The sequence below is a fragment of the Bombus affinis genome, chromosome 1, assembly GCF_024516045.1.
Source record: "Bombus affinis isolate iyBomAffi1 chromosome 1, iyBomAffi1.2, whole genome shotgun sequence".
In the NCBI taxonomy this organism is placed as follows: domain Eukaryota; kingdom Metazoa; phylum Arthropoda; class Insecta; order Hymenoptera; family Apidae; genus Bombus; species Bombus affinis.
In genome coordinates, this window is record NC_066344.1 from 8,732,118 (window position 1) to 8,756,407 (window position 24,290).

At 48.9% G+C, this 24,290-nt stretch overlaps 1 protein-coding gene across 2 annotated transcripts in view; it reads left to right on the forward strand.

The window, feature by feature from the left end:
• LOC126920255 (homeobox protein caupolican-like) overlaps positions 1 to 24,290 on the forward strand; it is a 75,473-nt gene that overhangs the window by 43,208 nt on the left and 7,975 nt on the right. For both annotated transcript variants that reach the window (XM_050730351.1, XM_050730361.1), the window contains exons 3-6: positions 4,458 to 4,591; positions 13,804 to 14,162; positions 18,229 to 19,213; positions 19,332 to 19,413. In XM_050730351.1, the coding sequence (XP_050586308.1) occupies positions 4,458 to 4,591; positions 13,804 to 14,162; positions 18,229 to 19,213; positions 19,332 to 19,371 (1,518 nt within the window). In that variant the 3' untranslated portion in view covers positions 19,372 to 19,413. The remainder of the gene's footprint in view (positions 1 to 4,457; positions 4,592 to 13,803; positions 14,163 to 18,228; positions 19,214 to 19,331; positions 19,414 to 24,290) is intronic.

The window sequence follows — 24,290 nt, forward strand, 5'->3', positions numbered from 1 at the left end:
TGGAATTTCAGCGGTGTCGTGCAATTTCGTGCACGCGACGAGATCGTTCAGCCTCCCGCGGTCGTGCGACAACCGAGCCTGGAATGTCATAAATGGACGACCAGCGGGAATTTTGAGAATTTTGACGAGCCCGCGATCACCCTCCGCTCGCGATATCGATGCCCTCTTGACGTTCGTGCAACGTCGTTTATCCTCGCTATGAGGTGGAAAGATTTAAAAAGTGTAACGCGTAGGTTGCCAGCATCTAGGGAATTTTCATGGTACTTTGTTTAGTAATCAGATTGATAAACGTTTCTATAAAAATAATACTTACTTGGATGTATTGTACGAACGATAAAACGGTGGGTGGCATGCGCGTGAAAATGCGACCCACCAGTACCCGAATTGGTAATAAAGCTGCGTTATCGTGTGAAAATAGTTGTTGCTCGCCAACTAATCTTATCTGAAAGGGTGAAGTTATTAGTAACGTATATCGAATATAATGTAGGTAATCTTATCGCTTCTCAGATATATATATTGACTACGAAATGAAATAAAATGTAGTCGAGTTTGATAAGCAACGGTTTTGTTTCAAGCAACTTTTATCTTTGCAGATGTTCCGCCATTTGAGTCGCGAATACGCTGAAACCGTTCGCTTTATTTTCCCCATTTCCCGCCGGCTAACTCGCATCGGATCGGGTATTCCTCTCGCAGCATGGCTCCCTGAATGTCTTTACTAGGCAATAACGCCTTTCTGGCGCGATGGACCTTTGTAAATTTCCACGTCGTGATGATCGTTCGCGTACATGGAAAGAAGAAACCCGTAAGACTTCAGAAGAAGGAAGTCGAATAAAAGTCTTTGATTTCAGCTCGGTACTTGACTCGCGAACACGCATTCTGTTACCTAAGCGGAGCGCGCGCGCGCCAGCTCGAACGCGTACACGAAATTCTTACATAATGAGGTGATTCAAATAAGGTCATCGACAGGCGGCACATGCAGAAACGACGATGCTGTCGTCGCGCAAACCAATGGCGGCGCGAATTTCATCGTTTCAGCCTGTTCCTCTGCGTCGCCGTTGCTCCTTCTCGTGTTCCTTCGATCTTTTCTTCCTCGTTTCACCCGTGACCCTTTGTCTCTTCGAAAGACGAGGAAGGAAAAAAGAGAGAAAGGCAGAAAAAGTGGGGATCGTTAAGCAGGAAGCATGTGCTTCCGACGATTCGACCGGCGCGCCGTCGTTTCGACGAGCATTATAATATAATAAGAATCGGATTAGCATTGAATGAAGTGGGTGGCGCGAGAGCGAAGAGCGATAAAGGAACTAATAAAAAGCGGTCTCTTTTAGCCGACCACGGTGGTCCTTGTTTAACGCAAGCTCTCCGCAGAATAAATAGTCTTCCGAATAGATAGCATGTACGATCTCTGATCTCGCGAATGAAGGAACGTTCAACGAAATCTCGCGAACCGATCGCTTCGTAGCTTAGAATGTTCTGAAAGCTGCTGTCCCACGCGAGAACTCACTACGGCTTCATTATCGTTACGCATCGATACTAAACTCCGTCCGATCCCTTCGACCCACCCTGTCGACCGTTAATTAAATTATCGTCGAGCCGAACTGCTGGCCGAGCCTCCAACTTTAAACTTCGAGGGCCTCGTGTCACGTCGTCCCCTCTTTATATTCGGCCAACTTTTCCGCCGGTTGTCTTTTGTCGCTGACCTCAGGATCGAACTCCGCGAAACGGCGCCGTCCAACTTGGCATTGTACTCGCCCGTCAAACTTTCGGGGAGTACGTCCGCGTGTGCTAATTGGCCGTGTGTGTATGTAAGTGTATGTGTGTGTATGTGTGTGTACGCGCGGGCGCGACGAATCACGGCTTCCCGAGGGTGTGGAAGAAGCGTTTGGATTAAGTTTTAGAGTAACGTGGTAAGGTTTGTTTTAGCTTTGTTTTGTGTTACACGGAATTAAAAAGGGTTGGAACTTCTCCTTTTTTGCTAAGTTGCATCGGTTTAGCGGTTACAGGTTCGAAGCTTTCTATAGTGAAGGAAAGGTTGCAGTTCCGGCGAACAGTACGTATCATGCAACATTGTCGTAAAAAGAACTCTCAGCAAATAAAGTAGATGTCGTCCTCTCGCTTTCCTTCTCCATACGCGATCAAGGACGAATCGACGAAAATTTTGAAATTTTTTAAATCGTAGCACCCCTGGTATAGGGACATGCAAAAAAAAATTTGCGTTTGCTCTTTAGTTCACCTTTCGAGTATCAGAACCACGAACGACAAAAAGGACGTTTATTCGGCCTCGAATCTAACGTTAATCGAATTTATACGCTTCCACTTGCTGTTTAATAATTTCTGGGCTCGTCACGTACGCTCAAATGCACGCCAGTCGCAAATCGTTTCATCGCAGCCGATCCACCGATATCCGTCCGTGCACGTGCTCTCTGATAATAATCGGCCGCGACATCGTTTTTCGCCCGGAGACGCGGCTGTGTCGTGACGCACGCTGATCAAACGGGGAAAGATACTGTCTCTGTAATTTCTATGAGCGCTTATTGGAAGAGAAAGAAACGTATAGGTTTCATATTCGAATGTGCAATGGTTCGTTACTACAGGAATATTAATTGATTATGGTTCTAAAGCTAATATCGGTCGCTTGTAGTTTTGAAGATTTAAGGATCAAGTCTATGCGAGGCTTGTCATCTGTCCTAATGCGTTCAGAAAATTCGACTGGCGCATGTTTATTGCTACCTTAATAATGCACGGTGGGTCGTATAATCGGCTGGTGACCGAGCGGCGTTCCGCACTCGTAACAATAGTTGGAGGCGTCGACGGTGGACCACCCGCGGTTCTCCATTAAAATTGCCTCCGTGGAAAGAGAAGGCATGGAAGTCCGGCAACAGGGGACAAATACGTGTGTCCTTTCTTTCTTTCCTCTTCTCCGTTTCTTTTTTACATATTGGAAGGAAGAAGGGAAAAAAGAAGGGTATAAGGGAAAGAACGGTGGTCCACAAAGGTAGCCACGGCTACCGGAGCGGAGCGGATTCGGAAATCGAAACGAAGGGATGAACCCGGCGAGAATTAAGAGTCAGGGAAGCAAGGCGAGCGAGTCGCCGCCGATCTGTGTAACGCGAAACTTCCTGGCGCCAAACGGCTTTAAGCCTTCGTTCTAATAATATCCCATTGTGCTACCATTAGCCAGCAAACGCGCCGCCACCGTTTCTCGTGCTTCTCCACCCCCAAACGTCACTGCCTATTCTCTCCTTTTTTTCTTCGGCTCTCTTCTCGGTTCTCTGTCTCTACCTCCAAGCAAGGGGCGTCTTTATGACGCGCTTTGTACCGACACTTGGAAACATCCAATTCCCGCGAGTCGGTGCGCCAGTAGATATATCCGGCCGAGACGGAGTCGCAGCGTCTACGTTGGCTCGTTTAAAACTCGAAATTTTCGCTCCCTTGCCCCGTTCGTGTCCCTCTTTTCTCCAACGTTTGTTTCGTTTTTCCTTTCGAAGAATCAGGCGAAGTAGAAAGAGAAAAGAACGGCGAAGTACACGATTGTTCGCGGCGATAATCGTCCCTGGAATCGTTTTATTACTGGCGAACGAATTCGCTGGTGGATAATACGAGCGTTTCTCGTGGGTGTAGCTCGATTAACGGATCGTCAGTCACTCGTCGATGGATTGACTGATCCGCGTGACCTCGTTGGAACGAACCTGCGCCGCGGCGAGATTGCCGCTTAAGATGATGGATCGATCGATTTTAATTCGGATGGACCGTTTGCATAAATTGCCGCGAGTGGGCTGCTCCGTTCGGGACAGGGAATATTCGAGCTTGGAGACGAAATTAGTCACGAGGCGGTGGTAAAAATAACCGTCGCTTTTGTATATCATTCTTCATGGTCGCGATTCTGGTGCTTGTGCCGTTCTTGTTAACATACGAATGCGATATCTCGAACGGTACGTGTAATCGTACGGATAAATGATACACGTTGTTGAGTTTTATACCGTGTATTTATTTTAGCTTCGCCGGAAGGTGTGCAAGTTGTCGAGACAATGTATTCATCCTTGGTAACCATCGTCGCTTGTAGCTAATCGATCATCGTTTTAAAAGTTGCTGTAGCGTTGTCATATGGTATCCAATGTTTACAATAAAGCTAGTTGTAACATTGCGGTCTTAAGCGCTCTCGCACGGCTGACCTTAATACGCAGATAGATAAGAAGGTGGAAGATGGATCGTGTTGTTCGTTTTCGTTTCTTCTCCTTGATGTTACAAATAATTACCAATTAATAATGCTAATTTGCGCCATCAAAAATTAAATTCCTCCATGCGGAAACAGAATCTTTATTTACTCTTTCATTTTTCTTTTCTTTTTTTTTTTTTTTTAATTTCCAACTGTAACTTTGAAGGGTACTTTGAATTTCTAATTTCTACACGTTCGAGTTGCCGCAATCTCTACCAAGGTAATTAATTATGCGATTCGATTGCAGGGAAATCCGTACGGATTGAAGGACACGACGGGAATGGGGATGACGGCGGATATGGGTGCTGCATGGGGCACGGCAGCCCTCCAACCTGCCGCCACGGGTTACTATCCCTACGATCCAACCCTGGCCGCCTACGGGTAAGTTTATCACCAGGTTTCATGGTCTCTCGGCTCCATTAGATTAAACCACCAGCCGCGTTCCACTCTCTCTCGTCCCTTCGCGTGGCTCGAGAACCGCTCTCGGTGCCGCCATTAAAACAGGAGTCACGATCTCTCGTACTCGTTACACATATCCCGGCAGCAATGGTTATCGTTATCGCGAATTCGTAATATCTTTGCCCCGATATAACCGGAGTGATACACAATTTTAAGCGGCCCGTTGATGTTTATACCAAACGGGCAACTGCCGTTTCTGCTTCGTGTTCGCGTTTAAAGATACTCGATTCGAATCTTAAAGTCGCGACTTCCGATTCTTTTTACTTTATCCAAGGAGGCTTTACGAGATGATTGTAAAATCGTCCGAAAACAACGGGATAAATCGTCGCATTCTTTTTATCTTCGCTCGTCTCAAGAGTCGTCCTTTATCCCACGTGCCGTTTCAATCAAATTTCTCCCCATCGAGTCTCGAGACTGGTATTTACAAAACAACACACGTCCAAACAAAGGTAGGCGACAATTAATCCGTAAGAAGGGTGACGAGCAAACCGGATGCTCGTTCTTGCCGCTCGTGGATAAGAGTTACGAGGGTGCTGTCAACACGAGGACCCCTGTACTTCATCTTGTAGGGAAGCTGCGGAATATCGATGGCGAGAAAGAGGTGGTTGTCGCGCATTGGGGACGACACCGTCGATCCGTGGCCGCAAACATTGTATCGGAGTAAGTGATTTCGTCGGTGGCGGTGTGTATTTTCAGCGGGCGGATAGAGGCCGGCCCACGGGATCCGTATTTTCGTTACGGATCCGTGTTTTGATTAATAATGGCAGCACGGACGAAAAAGTGACGGGCGAATTTACGACGGAAATTTATTTCGCTCTCTCGCGTAGCACGCTCGACGCGCGCCGCCGCTGTATCGCGATACATCGGCGATATATCAAAATCTGTCAGAACGGTAGAACGATTATTTATCGGGGCAGAATTAAAATTATGGGGAAAAAGTCGCTCTTTTGCCGTGGCGACGCCAACATTCGCAGGTGGCGCGTTTACTCGAAACACGACGTGCAAAAATAAAAAGAAGGTAAAGGGACATGGTCACCTTTCGCGAGTGGCAATTTCGTTGTTGGTGGAGCGTCGAACGGGGAACGCGGTGGAAAATAAACCAGGTCGCGTTACTTTCTTCGTGAGAGCGTTTTATGAGAAAAAAAGACGAAAGAGAAGCTCCGCCCTGGTAACCTGCATGTAATAACCCGGCTCGAAGGTGGCGCGCTGGCTACGGGTCTTGTAGCTTCCGAGCAGCTTTCGTGGGAACGAACAGGGTTATTTTCGAAAACCATGTGTCGCGTGCCGTTGACAAAACGAGACATCGACATAGATTTCGACGCTAGGCGTAATTGGAAACACTTGGTTCCCCTGCAGCTCTCGATTTTTCCTCGTAGCTCGTAAATCTAAATTCTCGTTTCTTTCTCGCTCTTCCTTTTTTCTCCCCTTTATTTCAAAACACGTTTCTCCATGGAGACACGTTTCTCGTTTCACGAGAGGAAATTTCGATGGATAATTAGAAGGGAAAAGATCATTGGCGATGATAAGAATCGCGAGGAAGAACTCGATATCGAGCTAGATCTCGATCGACAGCCGTTCGTATTCCTTTGATCTCGCCGAACGGCGCTTTCTCGTCATCGTTGAACGTGACGTGGTCAGGTCGGGTCGTCTTTCGATTCCTCGGCCTTCGTTTCTTTCTCTCCTTCTTTCTTTCTCTCTCTCTCTCTCTCTTTCTCTTTCTCTCTGTCTCTCTCGTTTGCTCAGGGGGATGAGAAGACACAGAGATTCGAGAGAAACCGTGCACGGCGAACGGTTACAAAATGGCTGTAGGCAGCCGAGTGGGCGTACGTAATGGAGGCTTCCAGGTTGCCTGTATACATATATAGTCGCATTGCGAGTGTAGGGAGAGCAGTAGGTCTCTCTCCGTAGGAGAGCGAGTGAGTGAGTTTATTGATTGGCTTCCTCCCGGGGTTGGCTCGCCTGTTCGCCAAGCCTCTCTAGTCTCTATTCTCTCTTTCGCTCGCTCTCCCTTTCCCTCCCTCCTCGCTCTCCCCCCTTGCCGCCACTCTCTTTCGCTATCAAGCTCCTCGTTCCTCGGTCTCTGCTACGTTTCTCCTCTCCCACCTCGTCTTCTTCCACCTCTAACGTAGCTACCTCCTTCCACCCTCCAAAGCGAACCAGCTCCCACAGGTGCTTTACTTACTTTGCTTAGCAACCCTCGTGTCCACACACAAACACGCTAGACTCTCTGCACAGTTCACGCGCGTGTACACCTCCTCTGCTCGGCTTGCTCGCTCGTTCACGCACCACACGTCGCAGTTTTGATTCTCTCTCCTGTATCCACCGGTACTCTCTGTCTCTTCCTCCTTCTCTTCTACCTCTTTCTCCTCCTAGAGAATCCCCGCTTCCAACGAACGCGCGTATACGTCGCCGCGAAGCGTGTGTGCGCGCTCGCCCCGTGCAAAACTCCGAACTGTAGGCATTGTTTATCGTGGAATATTCACCCTCTTCGCTCGGGCGGCGCTCTCCATTGCTCGCCGAGCCTCTATTAATTTACTTGCTTAATAATACGACGGCCCTCTCTCGCCCTCTTTCCTCGTTGTCCTCCCTCGTTCGCTCTATTTGTCTCCTCCACTCTGTGTCTGTGCTGTGCTCCTCGTCGCTTCGCTTCTTTCTCTCTCTCACTCTCTCTCTCTTTCTCTCTGTGTCGTCACTTTCGTCGTTGGCGACGGGCCGCTATTGTTTCATCAGCGGCGCGCTCGCCGGCTCTCCGTTCGGTGCCGCGTTTCGAACGCTTGAATTGGAGAACTGTCCGCTAACAGGCTGAAGCGACTCGATTGAGACGGACGGATGAGGACGCTCTGATTACAGGAAATGAGAAATACGTCGTTAGGATCCTTTGGGAACTGTCGCCAGCATCCATGTGCCTTTACATCCTTTCTTCCGTGACGCTGAATTCAAAACCCTCGTGCTGTCTGCTTCTGTTTTCTCCTTTTAAAGAACTTCCGTTACCTCTAATCGCTACTTTGCTGAATTAAATATTTTAAACGCCGAGTATGAGGGGAACATGAGAAGAATATTGAAATTACGGAATAACTAACTGTTTACTAATGGCGTGTAATAATAGTGTGAAAAATATCGCGGCTGGTATTTATCCAGTTTGCCGAAAGGCTCGTTCCACGACAAGTTTCCCACGTGGTAATCAATACAGTTCATTTAATTCTATCGGAGAACATTAATTTCCTGAAACAGTTTATAGCGCGAGCTAACGAAGACCGGCTGATCAATGTTTTTCTCTCGTCTTATACGTTTACACTCCTTTTCGATTCACTCGCTCGAATAATCTTCACGAGGACGAGTAAAAGTGGCGCAGATGCTGGCCACGTACGGATCTTCTCCGGAGCTTTCCCATTCGCGAGCGCCATTTTTCACGTAGATCCCGCGACACCCTCGCCCTTCTGTTCTTTTCTTCCTTCCCGTTTTAACTCTCCAAGTCCTCTCGCGATACCTCGCTATTTCACTGCTGAATAAAAAATCACAGTGAAACGACGTCGGTCTTCCTTGAGAAACTCGTCGACGAAACTCTCAAGAACCATTACGATTCCATCGGCCCGCCACTCTCTTTTCTCCAAATGTTCTCGTTGGCTCCTGTTAATTGTCTCGAAGCCGATCGCCGGTCTTTTCACTCGTCAAAACCGAAGAAAATCGGTCGCAACTGAACCGTTTTCCTCGACTTCGCCGACGGTCGTTCCGAACTATGAAATCGCGCAATGTTTTCGAACGCTGTTGCTCGAGCTAACTCAATTCTGGCTCGATGCGGAGATACCGCTTTTTATTCGATCATTAGATACAGACGTCTACTATGGAGACGAGAAACGGTCTCGCGCGAGGGAGAGCTTTTTCCCGCGATGGAGCCGCGACCGGTTGCGAGCACGATTTTTCTTTGCTCTCGTCGTCGCGTAGATCGATCGGTATCTCCAACTTTGCAAGAAAAATTTCTCGCGTGTTTGCCAACTCTATAATCGACCCCTACCATGTAACGATCGTGAAATTTTTATGCTAATCCGGAGGTGTGGAATTTTTATCGTTTCGCTGGTAAAAAGAACCTTCGTTAACTTTAGTCTCGTGTAAATCGTTTTATCGGAATTAAAATTATAATTCCTGGTCCGCTTTCTGTAGGAGCTCTATACAGTGACCTTGATATCTTGTTTATCTCGTTTATGTTCTCAATATCCTGATTGTTTTAACGTGCTTATAACAGTGGCACGAAAGACTTTTGCTAGACTTCGTAGCAGGACTACTACTTTGATCACGAAGGTTTTGAAAACGTTCTACAAATTATTCGTTAGATTCTATCCAGCACGTGAGTCGAAAGATCCTCATGATTTTCCTATTAATACCTCCTTGTAGCACCGTGTAGACTGCAAAAATATCGATCCACGAGTTAATCGTTAACGATTAAATTGTATATACTTTGGAGTCTGTCAACAATTCGCGTTTGTTCGAAATTAACTCAGTGGAAAGTTATCCGAAACTCGTACGATATCGCTGGGCAATTTCTGCTCTAGGATCTAAAATGCTTCCAAAGTCGACATCCACCTACCCAGATATAATAGATGTCGCGAGTGTTCCAAGTAGCAGCGGACAACCATTAAACCGTCGTTCTCGCGCAAGAGTAAAATCGTTTCAAACACGAGTCGGGTGAAAAGGATCAGCGACGACGCGACGCTTCGGATTAGATAAGAGGTGGCGAAGTTGTCGTCGTCGAGTGCAGCAGTTGCAGTTTCACAGAGAGAGAAAGAGAGAGAGGGGAGGCGGGTCAGTTGGATGCAGCGCGCGCGGAGCAGACGCGGCGGTAGGTAGGTTGCGTGGTGCAAGCACAAGGTAGGTTGGTTGGCTGGCTGGTTGGTTGGTTGGTTGGTAGGTTGGTTGGTAGGTAGGTAGGTAGGAAACGTTTGCACATCCGGGACCGGGCGTAACTATCGAGGCTATATACACGGCTCTATACGAGGCCGGAGGACGTAATTACGCGCGTTCTGCCAATATTGGTTAACCTTTCGAGGTTGACGCCACCATATGCAAAGCCCCTAATGAGTCGCTCGAGTGGCCCTGGTGTCTAGTATTACGCGCTCATCTCTGCCCCCCTTTCGCATCGTTATTACCTACCGGAGCTATTCGACGATATCCTCTCTTTTCCACTATTTCCCACCCTCGCGCGCTCACCACTCGCCACGTCTCTCCGCGTTACACCCTTCTTCGTTTCTCTCGCGGAGCCTCGTTCGTTCCATCCACCTCGGGCCGTGTTTTGTCTTTCTAAATTTGCGTACGTTTTCGTACCCACTGCGATAATATGCGACGAGAACGCGTCACGATCGTCCGACGATGAATATTTGTTGACCGATTCGTTGGAATCTAAGCTCGAGATGTAACGAGAAGCGTGGATGAAGTGCGAAAGGATAGTTTGCTTCCTGTGCGTGGAGAATTCGATTAAATTTTCGCTGGTCGTTGATAGCGACGTTGTACGTTGTTGTAATAATCGTATACGCCGACACTGTGCGATGATCGTTACTGCACATATACGGCTTACGATATTTTCATCTGCAGCAAATTCTGTTTACACGATTATTAAAATTGGAGGATTCAGGTATAAAGCGTATTGTTTCGGAATTCTACTCGATTACCAACATCCAATATACAACACGAAATTCCAAGCGTTCGTATCTGGAACTCGATTTCGGCGATCGATCGTGAAAGAGCCCACGCAGTTCAGATTCCCGACGATTCTGCCCGAGTCCTTTTTCCCTCTTTGCTTCTAAAGATTCGCACGGCCGTGTCGCAAACTTTTACGCGCAAGACCGTGACTCGATCTAACCTTCCTCGTATAAGACGCGAGCTTCGCTGGTTGTCGCATCTGCATTGCATCGGGGCGCAGAACGATCGCGTCGATACATCCGAGCGATTCTCCGCTGGCACGCAACGCCACACTTAGTATGTAAATCGCGGCCCCTACACACGGCCAAGCGTTCGAATACGTGTGGATAATTGCGCGGCGGCAGCGGGCTGGCCCCCGCGCGCGTGTGGGAGGCAGTCGAAATTGCGCATATCAATGAGGGGGGCTCGGGCGTCGATTAAATCTAGAGGCGGCGGCCGCTGTCAATTTCTAACTTCCCGCCCCGGCTATTCGCAGAACGAGTTGTTACGTTTCCACCGGTGCTCCCGCAACTTTATATGAACTGTTTCGTCGATCCGGCCGCGGCTCTCGCGGACAAAGAAGCCTCGCCATTTCGTAGGCGATTTCGTCGCTGTATTGATACGAGGATAGTTTCGATGGAAACTTTTGTTCCGTCAGAGAGGAACTCTCTTTGGCGTTGATCTATGGATAGCCGTGGATGGAACGGGTCATAGTCGAAATAGTTGCCAGAGTGATAATAACGATTAAAAGTTGTTGCAGTACTGAAATGTATCGACACAGTTCAAGCGCGTTAATGTTAAACACAAGGATAGTTTTTGAATCTGTGAACTCGATAAAAGCTACCCTCAAGCTCCTACCTTTAGCGTGTCCCTTACCACCGAGAATTAGTTGACTCGTAAACAATTAATGGAAGATCGAAGAAAAATTCGGTAGTTGGTTCTTCGTACCTGATTCTACCTTGTTCATCTTCAACGTCAATCCTGGAAGATAGCCAGAAAGGGACCGACTTTTCCTCGTGGTCCATTTTCTTTTCGTCGTACTCGGATAATCTGGAACAATCTCGATCGATCGGACGTTTTCGAATGAAAAGCAAGAAGAAAAAGATATCGTGGATAGGAGAACGGGAGGTGAAAGGTAGAGGGAAAGGTACGAACAAAAAAGCGGCTGATTTTATAGACGAGCTACGAGATCTACGGCGGCCGCCTTTCCCTTGTCCGAGGGAGTTTAATAGAGGGTGAAACGTCCTCGAACTTGCACGAGTCCGCTTCCTTCGGATCGCTACCTCCTTCATCCCCATCGACGCGGTCATCGCCAATCTCGGATGTGGATTGCAGTAACGACGGGAAGGAACGGTTGAATTTCGAAAGGGGAATTACGTAATCTTCTGCTCTGCTTTTCGAGTGACAGCACACGATCCTAATCGGTTGCTTTTTCGTTCGATTTGCCTCTATTTTCCTTCCTCGGTGACAATATTGCTTCCTCGACTCTAATCTCGCGAGTTTATTCACGTTCATAGACATTTTCTTTGCATTTTGATATAACGCGCGTGTACTGTATAGTTGAAAAATTCTTAAATAGTCGGCATATGTTCGATATAGAACGTAGAACTACACAGAGAATGTCGCGTCTCGGTACGAATTTCGATCGACGTAACGCGACCAATATTTTAGGAGACTCGTCGGTCGTTCCGCCGACGAAACCCGAGATTAGATCACGTCTAAACTTGTAAGCCTGGACAGAAGATCTCATCGGGCCATTTGTCGCGCTCCATCAGAACAGAATCGGCCGGATAGGCGCGCGATCGTAAAACGCGATTTAGTCTCGGGAAACGTCTCCATTTGAATAAACTCTGGCGTTCGCGTAAAAAGGATCTTTTGATGATCTCGTCGGGCGAGGACGTAAAACGCGATAGATTCCCTTTCGAAAAGCAGTGCCGGCCGTAAACTTTTCGACCCCGCAAAACATCGCCCTACGCGCGCTTATTTATTTTCCTTGCGAAACGCCGAATTACGATTCGTGCTTTATCAATTTACGAGTCGCGATAAAACACTGTTTTCGTATGTAAGCTTCCACTTTTCGTGTTTCATATGTAGAGCTTTCAGAGGCTGTAAATCGAGTCACTCGAGTATCAAATCGACCAGCTGTATTTTTTGAAAACGTCTTTAGTAATCGTATTAGAAACAGAGAATCTGATAGTCGTTTCTACCAATTTGATCACGTCAGTACGAGTTGCGTTAATACAAGTTGCACAATTTATTTTTTTCAATGCAACGAACAATGAATTTTGCTTCTACGTGGCTCTGTTATTGCGTATATCGAGCTTAACGAGCTTTCCAAGATTTATCGTCAACTTAAAGCGATAGTAGCCTAAATTCATTCGCCTCCGTCTATTTCCCGATTCTCGACCAGATCTATCGCGATATCAGGAATCGTGCAAAGGTTTCCATTAATCGTCGGACTATTCACTGTTCTCGCGTGTCCTCCCCGAATCCGATTCTCGTACCTCGTCAAGCTGCGTCACGCTTCGTCTATAATGTCGCTGGTAACCACTGCCTCGAACAGTGGTACCACCACCATCGTCCTCGCCGCCACCCTTCCACGTCCGATGGATCGTCGATAGGTATTTTAGGCTACAGTATATAATAGTACATACCTATAACAGGCTCGCGTGGTGCTCCCCAGTGGGGAGGACACGGGGTGGGAGCGAGAGGGAGAACGAAGAACAGCAGGTCTAGAACGAGGCAACCGACGGAAAAGGGAGAGGGGATCGATCGAATCGCCATTACAGCGAGTGAGTGCCGGGGTTGCTCGATGGAATCACGCCGCCGCTAGGGGTTTATTCTCCGTATATATTTGCCGGAGTATCACCCTCGACCCAGTAGGATGTCGCCCCCTATCCCGGAGGGTTCGATGCTCCGGCGCGTAGCCCGCGGCCAGGGGAATGAATCTAGGAAGGCCGTTTCTCTCTCTCTCTCTCTCTTCCTCTTCCTCCCTTCCTTTCTCTCTCTCTCTCTCTCACTCTGTCCCTCTGCCGCCCAGCACTTTGGTCTTGCCAAAATCTACGGGGAATTCGCACCCTCGACAAGATGCCACTTTTCGAGTGGTGTGGCTCGACTCGACAAATGTTGAACAATGGTTACGTTTTTACTATCGTTGCGGGGGATGAATTGTTGGTTTTAGGATAGAATCACGCGGAACGTCTTTGATTGAAATATGATTGGCCTTAGTGTGTTTGCTCGAGGCGTTAAATAGCGATTCGAGGCAGCGTTACGGTTGTAGCAGTGATTTATGGTAGTCGAATTAATTTATTTAAGGGTCAATTATTTCACGATATAGAGCACTTTTATATGTAAAAAGAAACGATTACAGAGTAGATGGAGGAAATCTAGCCGAGCCTTAAAAGTTAAGTTTTCCCTGACGTTATAGTGACGTCGATTTACAAGGTACGATATTATCTTTGCAGATATGGCGCCGGATACGACCTGGCGGCACGGCGGAAGAACGCGACGAGGGAGTCCACGGCGACGCTGAAAGCCTGGCTGAACGAGCACAAGAAGAACCCTTACCCGACCAAGGGTGAGAAGATCATGCTGGCGATCATCACGAAGATGACACTGACGCAGGTGTCCACTTGGTTCGCGAACGCGCGGCGGCGCCTCAAAAAGGAGAACAAAATGACTTGGGAACCGAAAAACAAGACCGACGACGACGATGACGCGGTTCTCACGGACTCGGAGGACAACAAGGAAAAGGACGATCTCGCGAGTGACACTCAAGGCGACAGAGTAGGAGAGGAGGCAAGGAGAGGCCTCGAGGAAAACGGTGAGTGACTTTTTTCCAGCTTTCTCTCGCATACAACGACGAAACAACGAGCGAACCAGGTAGATCGGAGCAACATAGCTTTATTCGGATAATTCTTTCGTTGCTACGTTAGAAACCAGCAACAGCGTCTAGTAATATGCAACGAGTTTAATTATTATATGCGAACGGTTCACCATTGAATTTTAAAATATCGAAGCTCGGGTAACTCGAACAACCCTACCTTGTTATATCGCCAATTATTTGAAACAGCATGCCGAAGATAAAAATACATACTGCCCGTAAAAAGTTGAGGTCGAAGCCTCGTTTCACCGTACCTACGTGCCGGCAAGTTTAGTCGATAAGCTTGCACGCGTGTAACAGCACGAAACGCAATAATCCATGCAGTCGTGCATGCATTTGCCGCAAGAATGTTCGAAGAACAACCCGTGTCTCGAATCTCGGAAGAAGCACCGCCATTAGGGGCCAATTATCGATGTTCCGATGTACGGTGTACACAATAGGTCGGAGTCGGCTGCGCGGTTGCGCGGTCGAGGGTGAACCAGGCCGCGAAGCGTACCGATCTCTTCGAGGAATGTCGGTAGCGTGTAGCGCTCGCGTGACTAGTTTCCCCGATATCGAGTGGCCATCGGTCGCCGTTTCTGATATTGCGCAAGCATCCATTCCGCGCACAATAACCGTACGCGACCTCACCCTGCATGGATCGCGCGCCATTCACGGAGATCGGCGACGAGATCCTTGCGGACGGCGAACGTTTCTAGGGAGAACGGAGCCTCTCTGATCCTCTCGAGTCCCGCTACGATTTACGATAAATGCCACTTCTCTCTATTGGATTCGAGAAGCGTATGAGTTTCTTCTTGTTCGAGTACTCTTCGTTCTTGTTTGGAAATTGTACGCTGTTTTAGAGAGCCCGCTGCCATTTTATCGCATTGCTGACGCTATAATATTTACATATATCTCTAAAAGTGTTTATCTTTCCTTGCATATTACGCGTTCAAATAGTCTTTACATATTTTTACATATTATACGTACACCGAGCATTTTTCCGATTAATTAATCAATATGCCTTCTTTTACACCTACGTATTCGTAAATATCGTCCTATACATGGATATCCATGATTTCTATCTTTACGCCGTCCGTAGATTTCTAGAAAATATCGACAGACATTGCCTAGAATCTTGGACTTCTCTCCTGTTTTCCAGTCTACACGTCCCTCTTTAAAATTCCTCCTACACCATCTCCCTATCGGATCGTGCAAATCCCAGTACCACGCTTTCAAGCCACGTAACGTCGATGCAAGAAGCAGGTCGTTTCGAGTCGGTCGAGTTTCAAAGTCGCGTAGCACGAGTCGTTTGTCCCGGACAGCCTGTAAATTCAATTACCAAACTGGAGTTTCTCAGCGTCGCTGAAATCGTCGGACGAGCGAGCGAGATCCAGTCGTTTCTATTCGCCCCTTGGCGTCGTTCGGCCGTCGCTCGGCTCGATAGGCTACTTATTCAGGCATTTTGCCCAACGGCCGGAAACGGCGAGTTAGAAATTCGCTGCGAAACCGGCCGTGTGTCGGGCTCTATATCGCGGAGGCGGACATAATGGTTCACATGTGGGTAAACACAGTGACGGGTTGCGGGTTGCCGCGCAAAGAGATTAATGGCCTTCGGTTTGGTCCCCTGGTGGACCGGCGGCCGGGTTCGTCGGTATTGGTACGATCGCGCGCGTATACGCTTGATATACACGCGCATACAAACACACGTATACACGTATACGTTGAACGATACACGTACACTTTCACCGTGCATAGCGTCATGTACAGAATACGTACCTGTACGTGTAGGTACGTACAGGTTGGCGCTCGATCTGGCGCGCGCGCGCGCGCACACACATTCGTCTCCCTAAGCGTGGCTCTGTGAGTGAGAGGCGGAGGGTGCGCCCGGGCTGAGTAGCCATCCGTAGGACCATATACACTCTGTGCCACAGGGTCCATGTATATACAGAGTGTATATAGATACACGGAGAGTGGTGGTTTGAGGCACGGTGATGTATCGGCGCCCGCGGCGAGACGAATGGTACGGACCCTCCTATGGCCACCATTACCCCACCGCACATTGGCCAATATCGGTCCTCTCTGTTCCTCGTGTCCTCATCCTCTCTGCCTCGTCGCTTGTCCTCTGTCTGCCGCCCTTTACTTTGTCCCTCTCGTGCTCGTTCTCTCCAGTTCTCACTGGCTCTCGGCCCAGCTCTCTTCGATTCGAGACATTTAGGCGTTGCGTCGAGACGCGTCACGCGCATCCCGTGATGCCTCGTAATTTTAAAGGACCACGCAGGAAACAAACCCACCGAAAATCCGCCGAGGAAGAACGGAGTCCGTACGAAAACGATTTGTTTTCTATTCCCAGCTCGCTCCTTCCAGTCCACGGTGATTTGTGTTCGCGTATGAATATATCCGACCTTTCCAACATTTTGCTTCTCGGGAATATTGACAGCGAAGGAATCGCCGGATGAAACGTTGGAAACGTGGAACGTATTCGGTCGTGCGTTATAGCTTGCCCGTTCCACGCCTATGAATGTCGAAAGCGGTTTCCGTATCACTGGCCCTTGAATACGGCAGAGGATATGGCGTGTACCGGGTCGAACGAGACAGCCGCAAGGTTTGCCAGGAAGTTTGCTAAATTCAAGAGAGCCCTCATGAATTTCCATGCCAAACGTCGAAGGGAAAAGGTCACTCGAGAGCACGAGCGGGAGGGCTGCTACAGTCTGGCCTTGTTGTAAGATACTCTCCACGAGTGGTCCACTCGATTTTTTTTTCAAGTACGTCAACAGCAACAGGCTATCTCTATCGTCGTCGGTAAATTTCGATACTGTCGTCTGTCGAAGCACGGTTACGATTTCCGCCGCGAATGTAGAAATTATAAAATAGAATCGATGACGTGGTTCGTCCTGTCCGAGGTATAGTGTCGGACAGCGCGAAGATTACGAGATTAAGGACTGATAAAAGGGGGTCAAAAGTTAAAGAGCCACTTGTGGACTCGACGGTGGTATCTATTTAGTTGGTCCATAAGGTTCCCTTTATAAGGGGGCGCGTACGCACCCTAAACCTAAACTCTCTGTTTCTCCGTATCTCCGTTTCTCTCTGTCTTGCTGTGCCAGCCATCTATCCGTCCATTTCTGTTTCCCTGACGCGGGGGTTGCGGCCCCTTCTAGCTTGGGAATTATCGCTTGACGACCCATCAAGTAAACCCTCTGCCGACTCATTCGAACCTCTTAATGAAATTCTCACCCCTGACTGACTGGCTGGCTTGGCTCGATGGTTGGCTTGATGGCTGGCTGGCTGGCTGGCTGGCTAGCTAGCTGGCAGACGCTTGGGACGATCCTAGAGTGCCCTGAGAGAGACTCGCGAGAGTAAAAGAGAGGAAGATACGAAGGAGAGACAGAGGGAAAGGGAAAAAGGATACAGCTTCCCTATTTTCTCTCCCGGTGTTCTCCCTGCCTCGAGGGGGAACTAAAATCTCTCGCGCCTCAAAGTGGTTGAAGGCTTCGCTCCCTTTTTTTCACAGCATCCCTTACAGCTTAACCGTATAAGGGGTTCAAGGGAGGCTTCGATACGTTTCCCCCGGCGTCGTCGACCCTTCGCTACCCGGGGAGCCCGATATATGTATATACCGTCCGACTCGCGTAGATCTCACTTTCACACCAGGGATTATAAACCATTAATTCTGACATTGCGTGCAGGCCAAATAACGAGAGGAAGGGGCGAGCTCGTAATGCGATACCGTTAACCCTACTAAATTTTCTATCAGTTCCGTGGAAAATGTTTTCCATCTTACTCTCTTTCCTTACCTTTCTATCATGTGTATTATATCGCGGACAAAGAGAAGAAGAAGGAGAAGAGAGGGGAATTTTACGAGCTATTAAGTTGGCTTTTATTCGTTATATACTTACCACTCGAGGTATTCGCGTTTATGACCGGTAGGGAACTTTTTCCTTGATCACGAGACGATGCACGGCCCAGCGTCGACCATCGAAGCTCAACGGCCAATTTACTAAATTGACGCGCGCTGGTCTGTTTGCAGAACCGATGAGGCACGTGAAAGCGGAGCACTTGCAGCACGACAAGGACCTGGACGAGGAGGACGACCTCGATCTCGAGGAGGACCCCCGACGAGGAGAGCATCCCTTTCACCATGCGATGCAGCACCATCACCATCATCATCAAGGATACGCCGGGGAGGACCATCTCAAGGACGAGGGTATCAAATCGGACTGTAGCGCGGCCGGTGTACCAATCCCGGCGACCAAGCCGAAAATCTGGTCGCTGGCGGACACAGCAGCGAGCAAGACTCCTCCGCCTCTCACGCATCCTCACCATCAACAGTATCATCATCTTCATCACCAACAACACTACGGACAGCAGCAGCACCACCTGTCCAATCAGACTCATCACCATCATTCGCAGCAGCCTTGGCTAGGTGGTTCCAGTGGTAGTGGTGGAGGTGGCGCCGGGGGTGGAGGTGGAAACCTGAGCTCGTTCGCGTTACCCTCGTCGGCATCGATGAGTCCCTCAGCAGCCGCGACCGCGCCGTATTCGAGCGCGGCGACGAGATACGGCGGTTTTCTATCGTCCTCGTCCGGAGGGCAGCTCCATTACAACCCCAATTCCTCGTCAGGATCGAGCTCGAGCGCGTCCTCCTCGGCGGCGGCGGGGTTTCCCGAGGTTGGTACGGACACTCCACCCCAAACACCGCCCAACATGAAGGTGGCTACACCGAATGGAGTGATCCAGGCACCACCGGGCGGTTACTGCACTGGTGGCAACAGCAACGCAACGACCAACGGTAATCCGAATCCGTACGGGCCGAGTCATCCGGCTGCCGGCGGCTATTTGTCGACCAGTTCCGGTTCGGCCAGCAGCGGTTCCTCCTTCAGCTCCAGATTACAGGCGTCGCCTCATAAGGACTTCTCAGCGGCGGGACAGAACTCCATTCTGCACCAGCATCAGACCACTGCCAGCTTACCGCCCACGGAGGCCACCACTGCGTTTAAACCGTTCTACAAGGGGTAGGTGGACCAACCTCGTTTCCAACCTTGATAGTTCGATCCACGCAGAAACCGCGTGTATAAACCACGGTGATATAGAAATAGGAACAGGGGTAACGTTTCAAATCAACTGTTACAGCTCGCAGTCCATGGGTAGCGGATTCGTATCGCCGGTCTAAGGCACCTTGGGTCGATTCCGGATCACCGTCGCGATCCTCCAGGTGAGTGGAACCTCTCCGCTCTCTTTGTCGCCCGTCTAAAGCCTCGATTTTTTGCCACTTAACGAACCAGATCTTCCGATCTCTCTCGAACCTACGCCGTATGCTTGGATCGCCTTAGGGCAACGTCGCGTCGTTGGATAGAATTCCTGATATACGTGCCTTTGCGTTGAAAAAATATCACGAAAGAATCACTGTACGGTCGAAGTGAAAAAACAACCTCGTATACCGATGTCTACAGAGGTGAACTCGATGACAAATCATAAGTACATTGACGACGCTAATCGCGTACCGCGTGTACCATCACGAGGTGCGATCGCAATAATTCATTTCGCGAACGAGAAGCGGGAAACGCGTGGATGCACGGCAGAGAGGATGGCTGTCATGGTACACGGGCGCGTAATAGATTCGCAAATCGGCGGAATGGAGTATCTCATCGCGAGAGCTTTTCGCGGTACGTGGTCCCGAGAATCGATAAGAAATTAATATTGGATGCTGTCAATGGGTCGTTAGGGTTGGTCTTTCGATTGTTTAAATAATAACGAGCATCGAGTATCGAGCCGGACTCGGTTAGTGAACGGATCGGGAGAGTACGAGCGGGAAGTAGAGAAAGAAAACGGGAGAGGAGAGAGGCTATCGCCACCTCCTTGACAGTGACAAATGGACGGAGATTTCAATCAGTGAATGGAATCACCACTGGCTGGCCGCGTCTTTCTCGCGCGCGCAACCCACCGCGTTATGGCCACGCTCTTCCGAGCTTGTTTGTCTGTGTGTGAAGTAGCGTGTGTACGTTTGTGTGCCGTAGAACACACCGCACTCTCTACCGGGCACACCTCAACCTGTCGCGTTGCTGACTGAACGACCGACCGCACGGTCCTCTCGCGTACTATGTATCCTCTCACAGAGTGGAACGCGCCTCACTCGGATTCGCTAGAATAAGACGCGCAACATTTCGAGAACGTGGAACGTGGCGAGGTCACGATGATACTCGGTTGATGGATCTCTGGCTTTCGGAAGTGGCTTTAGGAAAGCGGTGCGGTTTCCTCTTCTTGATTAATTCTTGGTAAAATAGTCCCAGTTAATATGCAAATTCGTTTGTCTTTATCGTTGATTGGGAGTTCGTTCCATTTAGAAAGAGGGTATGAAAGCGTATTTAATCGAATAATATTGGATCGCAATGACACCATTAGGTCTTCAGTAGCAACGAAAAAGATGGGTTTGTTAATCTTTCAATGAATTCGAAACCACGTAGCGGTTTCGTTAGAAACCAGTCCTGGAACGATCAAGTCACTTATCTCTCGTCTTCTGCTATGATTCATCGCTTTCTTCGTCCGCGCATCGTAGATAAATAAGAAACGCTGAAATTAGGCAGATATACCTATCTACCTTCGCTATCGGTATCTTTCAACGACCCGTTAATAGAAAGAAGAGATAGAAAAGTAGTCGACCAAGTAGTTAATCGGTTCTGAGATATCGCGGCTTCATACCACTCGCGACTATAAAAAATGTAATGTAAAAAAAGAAGGAGAACGAGATTCGTCGCCAAGTTCTTTCCTACTCCGATTTTTTCTGGCTTCTTTCGTCGCGTATTTTGAAGATATCGCTGGTTTCAAGGTTATCTGATTCGTCGATGTTGTAAACACATCGGGACCAGTTTTTTCAAACAACAAGCAAGAAGCAACGAAGAAGAAACGGGAAGGACAAGACAACCCATTACAGATCCGAATCACGGTTCGAAAGAAACAATCAAACACCGTTCGATGAAAATGCCTGTTGTTTGTCGACACTTTAATAATTCTGGCATCGTGAAGAATCAAGAGTCGTTTGCAAACAGCAGGCATATCAATTAGCGTCGTGTCGTTCGTTTGGTTGGAAACGAGCAACTTTCCCGCATTATTCACCGGGATAGAGACGGCTACAACGACGACGAAACGCCGTACGAGAATCAACTTGAGACACGACTAGGCGAAGGTGCAACGAGGAGGACGATCTCGTCTTCTCTTCTTCGTCTTCTCTTCGTAGCTCGACCAACCGAAAGAAGTGGAGGAAGAAAGAGAAGGAAGGTTAACGGAACGCGGAGGAACGGAGAATCAGAGAGAAAGAGACGCTACGTTCGAAAGGAACCGGGTGTTAGCCGGTACTCTTATCGCGTGGCGATCTGATCCTAATTTATAGCCGCGTCCCAAATAAACTAGTTTTCGCTGTCGTCACCTCGGTCCTCTCTCCTCATTTCCTCTCCTCTGGGCCTGTGTATGGGCCAGGGAACGTTTGGGGCCTCGTGGCGTCTGGACGCTTATAACTCTCCTCTCTCGCGTCCAAAACACCGAACTCTCCCTCCTGGACCCTCTCTCCTCCTTCTCAACTCTTCTCAAACCTGTGCTCAACCTGCGAGCTATGGCTACAGGCAGCCAGGTATACGTATAAGCTCCAGATCGTACGAGAGAGTGCCCCTTGTTGCACCTACCTGCCGGACCTGTGTTTCTTTTTTTCGGTTCTGCTGTTCCTCTCGACGAACCAGCGCAGCGATAGAAAACGAAGGAAGAAAAGAGAGATCGGAGCTTAAATGGCGCCGCGTGGAACGAAGAAGAGAAACACCTTCGACACCCGTGGCCTATAATTGCCAATTAGCCCGGGGATATTTAATTGCCATTAGGCTGGGTGGTGAACTCCCGATCTGGGTCCGGCGATCGCTCTTCCTGACCTCAACCGAGCAACACCGACCGCGATATTTACACGATCGCGCCGGATCTGCATAAAATTCGCGACCACCAGGCGTACCGTCGACGTCGTTGTCTACGTTGCCTCCGCGAACGCGACAGGATAGCCGATCTTTTTAACAGCTACGAGATTCCGGTAGGATTCAGGTGTCTCCTCGATAAATCCTACCGGGACGTTGCGTCGTCGCGATTTCTCCGCCCCTTCTCCGTGTTGTCCACGATCCTCGCGAGAAACCGCCACCGCACAGTTTCTTCTTTCCTCCTTCTTCTTTCCTCTTCGTCACGATGAGAGGCCATCGCCGCGTTTCTGGAATTCCCGGCAGGCGTTTCACCGCCTGGTCGCCTCCGAGACCGCGTCCTTCTTTGTCCTCGACCCCCATTTTTACCCTGAATCCGCCGATGGACGCGCGATCGCGGCTCTCGGCTTTATTACACCGCAACGTAGATCCTGAGATCCTCAGGGTCGAAACAGTAGCCCGGATTTACGTCTCGACCTCGGGCCTCGGGTCCAGCTTGCTACCTGAGTAACCGGAGAACCTGCTAAAACCTCCCCAACCTGGTCGTTCCTCTTCCACCAGAATCGTTCTGGACATTTGCAAATTCGTGCTCGCCACAGGGAACGAGTTATCGCTAAGTAAACGCGTTTGATCGAACGAACTCGTCGAACGTTTCGCGTCGAACGTCCTCCGAGTATCAAGATGGAGAGTTCGTTTTCCGCTCTCCTAAAAGGACACGTTACCCGTGATGGAACAGCGTGGTCGAGTTTCCGTCGAAGAAAACTAGCGCGCTGTTTTTCCTCGTAGCTTATCGGTATAATTTCTAATTACCTCGCTCCGCCGCCAATTAATCGCGTACGATCTCCCCGGAAAATGGCCCTGCCACCGGTCGTTAATACAGTCGTTCGGCGCAGTCGAGTGTTGTAATTATACAATTAAACAAGGAGCAACAACGTTGTGTCCGCTCGGATCCTAGACCCAGAACGTATTATCAACGATACGTCGGCACGATCTCGCGGAAAACACGTCGTCGTCGCGTCCGGTAATTTCGACGGGTCTAATGCGCGATCGTACGAGGATCAATTTTATAATCATCGTAATTTCACGCTCGTTCCCGTCGCGGCATGCAAACAACACCGACTCGTACCGCAGATAACGCGGTGACGCTGTAATTAATCCTGCTTTTCCATCGAATTCAGCCCTGCTTTCCTCCTTTTCAAAGCGTTGATTATGTTAAAGCGCGACGTCCGTTCGAAATTCAGCCGTTATCGTCTCAGCAGATCACTCTCATCTGATTTCTTGTCGGTTTCTCGTCTTCGTGGTTAGCGCACGTGTCGATTTCACGAGATGCTCGCCGTGACCTTCTCCGTTCGCGTGAAATTACGACGTCGCGTTGAACGTTGTCTCGGAGGCTGGAGATCATCGTCGCGATTACGCGTAAATTACCGTCACGGAGCCTCCGCGCCAGCCCGAGAGGAACGTTCTCTCCGTGTCTCTCTGTGAGATCTTAATCCGGCTTATCCCGGGATCTTTCTCCGCTATCGGGAATGAAAGAGGATGCCCTGACGTGAAAATGGACAAAATTCGCAAACGATGCGTGTCACGCTCTTAGTTCGTGAATCTTTCCGTATCAAAACGGTGGACATCGTAGGCGTTGAAGGATATTTGTTGGTGTACAATTCCATAAATCGATACGATCAGTCGCTACTCTATCCTGTTTTTCATTCGTATAGGTATACTTGTTTAATTGATCCAATTCTTAGCACTGAACGTAATAGAAACAGAAAATATGTACGTATTTACACTGTACATCAAGGTAGTTACTTGAAATTAGGTTTTCGACGTAATTTCAATCTTCCAGCTTCGACGAAATAGAAACACATAATACCCATAATATACTTCGTGTTAACCGAAAAATCTATCCCATTAATTAGCGCAATGGTATTGAGAGTTTCGTTCTCAATGTCGAGAGATTTTCAGCTCGATAGCGGATTCATCTCGTTAGCATGGCTTTCTCTAAATCCAGCTGCTCGGTAGATAGGTTGTGCAACGTTTGCTTCGCGGCTACCTCCGACGAAGAAAAATCTCCGACAGATTAAACGACTTTAATTCGCTCGTTGACAGTGTGAAATTCGGGTGTCGAAAAAATGGGGAATACGTCCGTGAG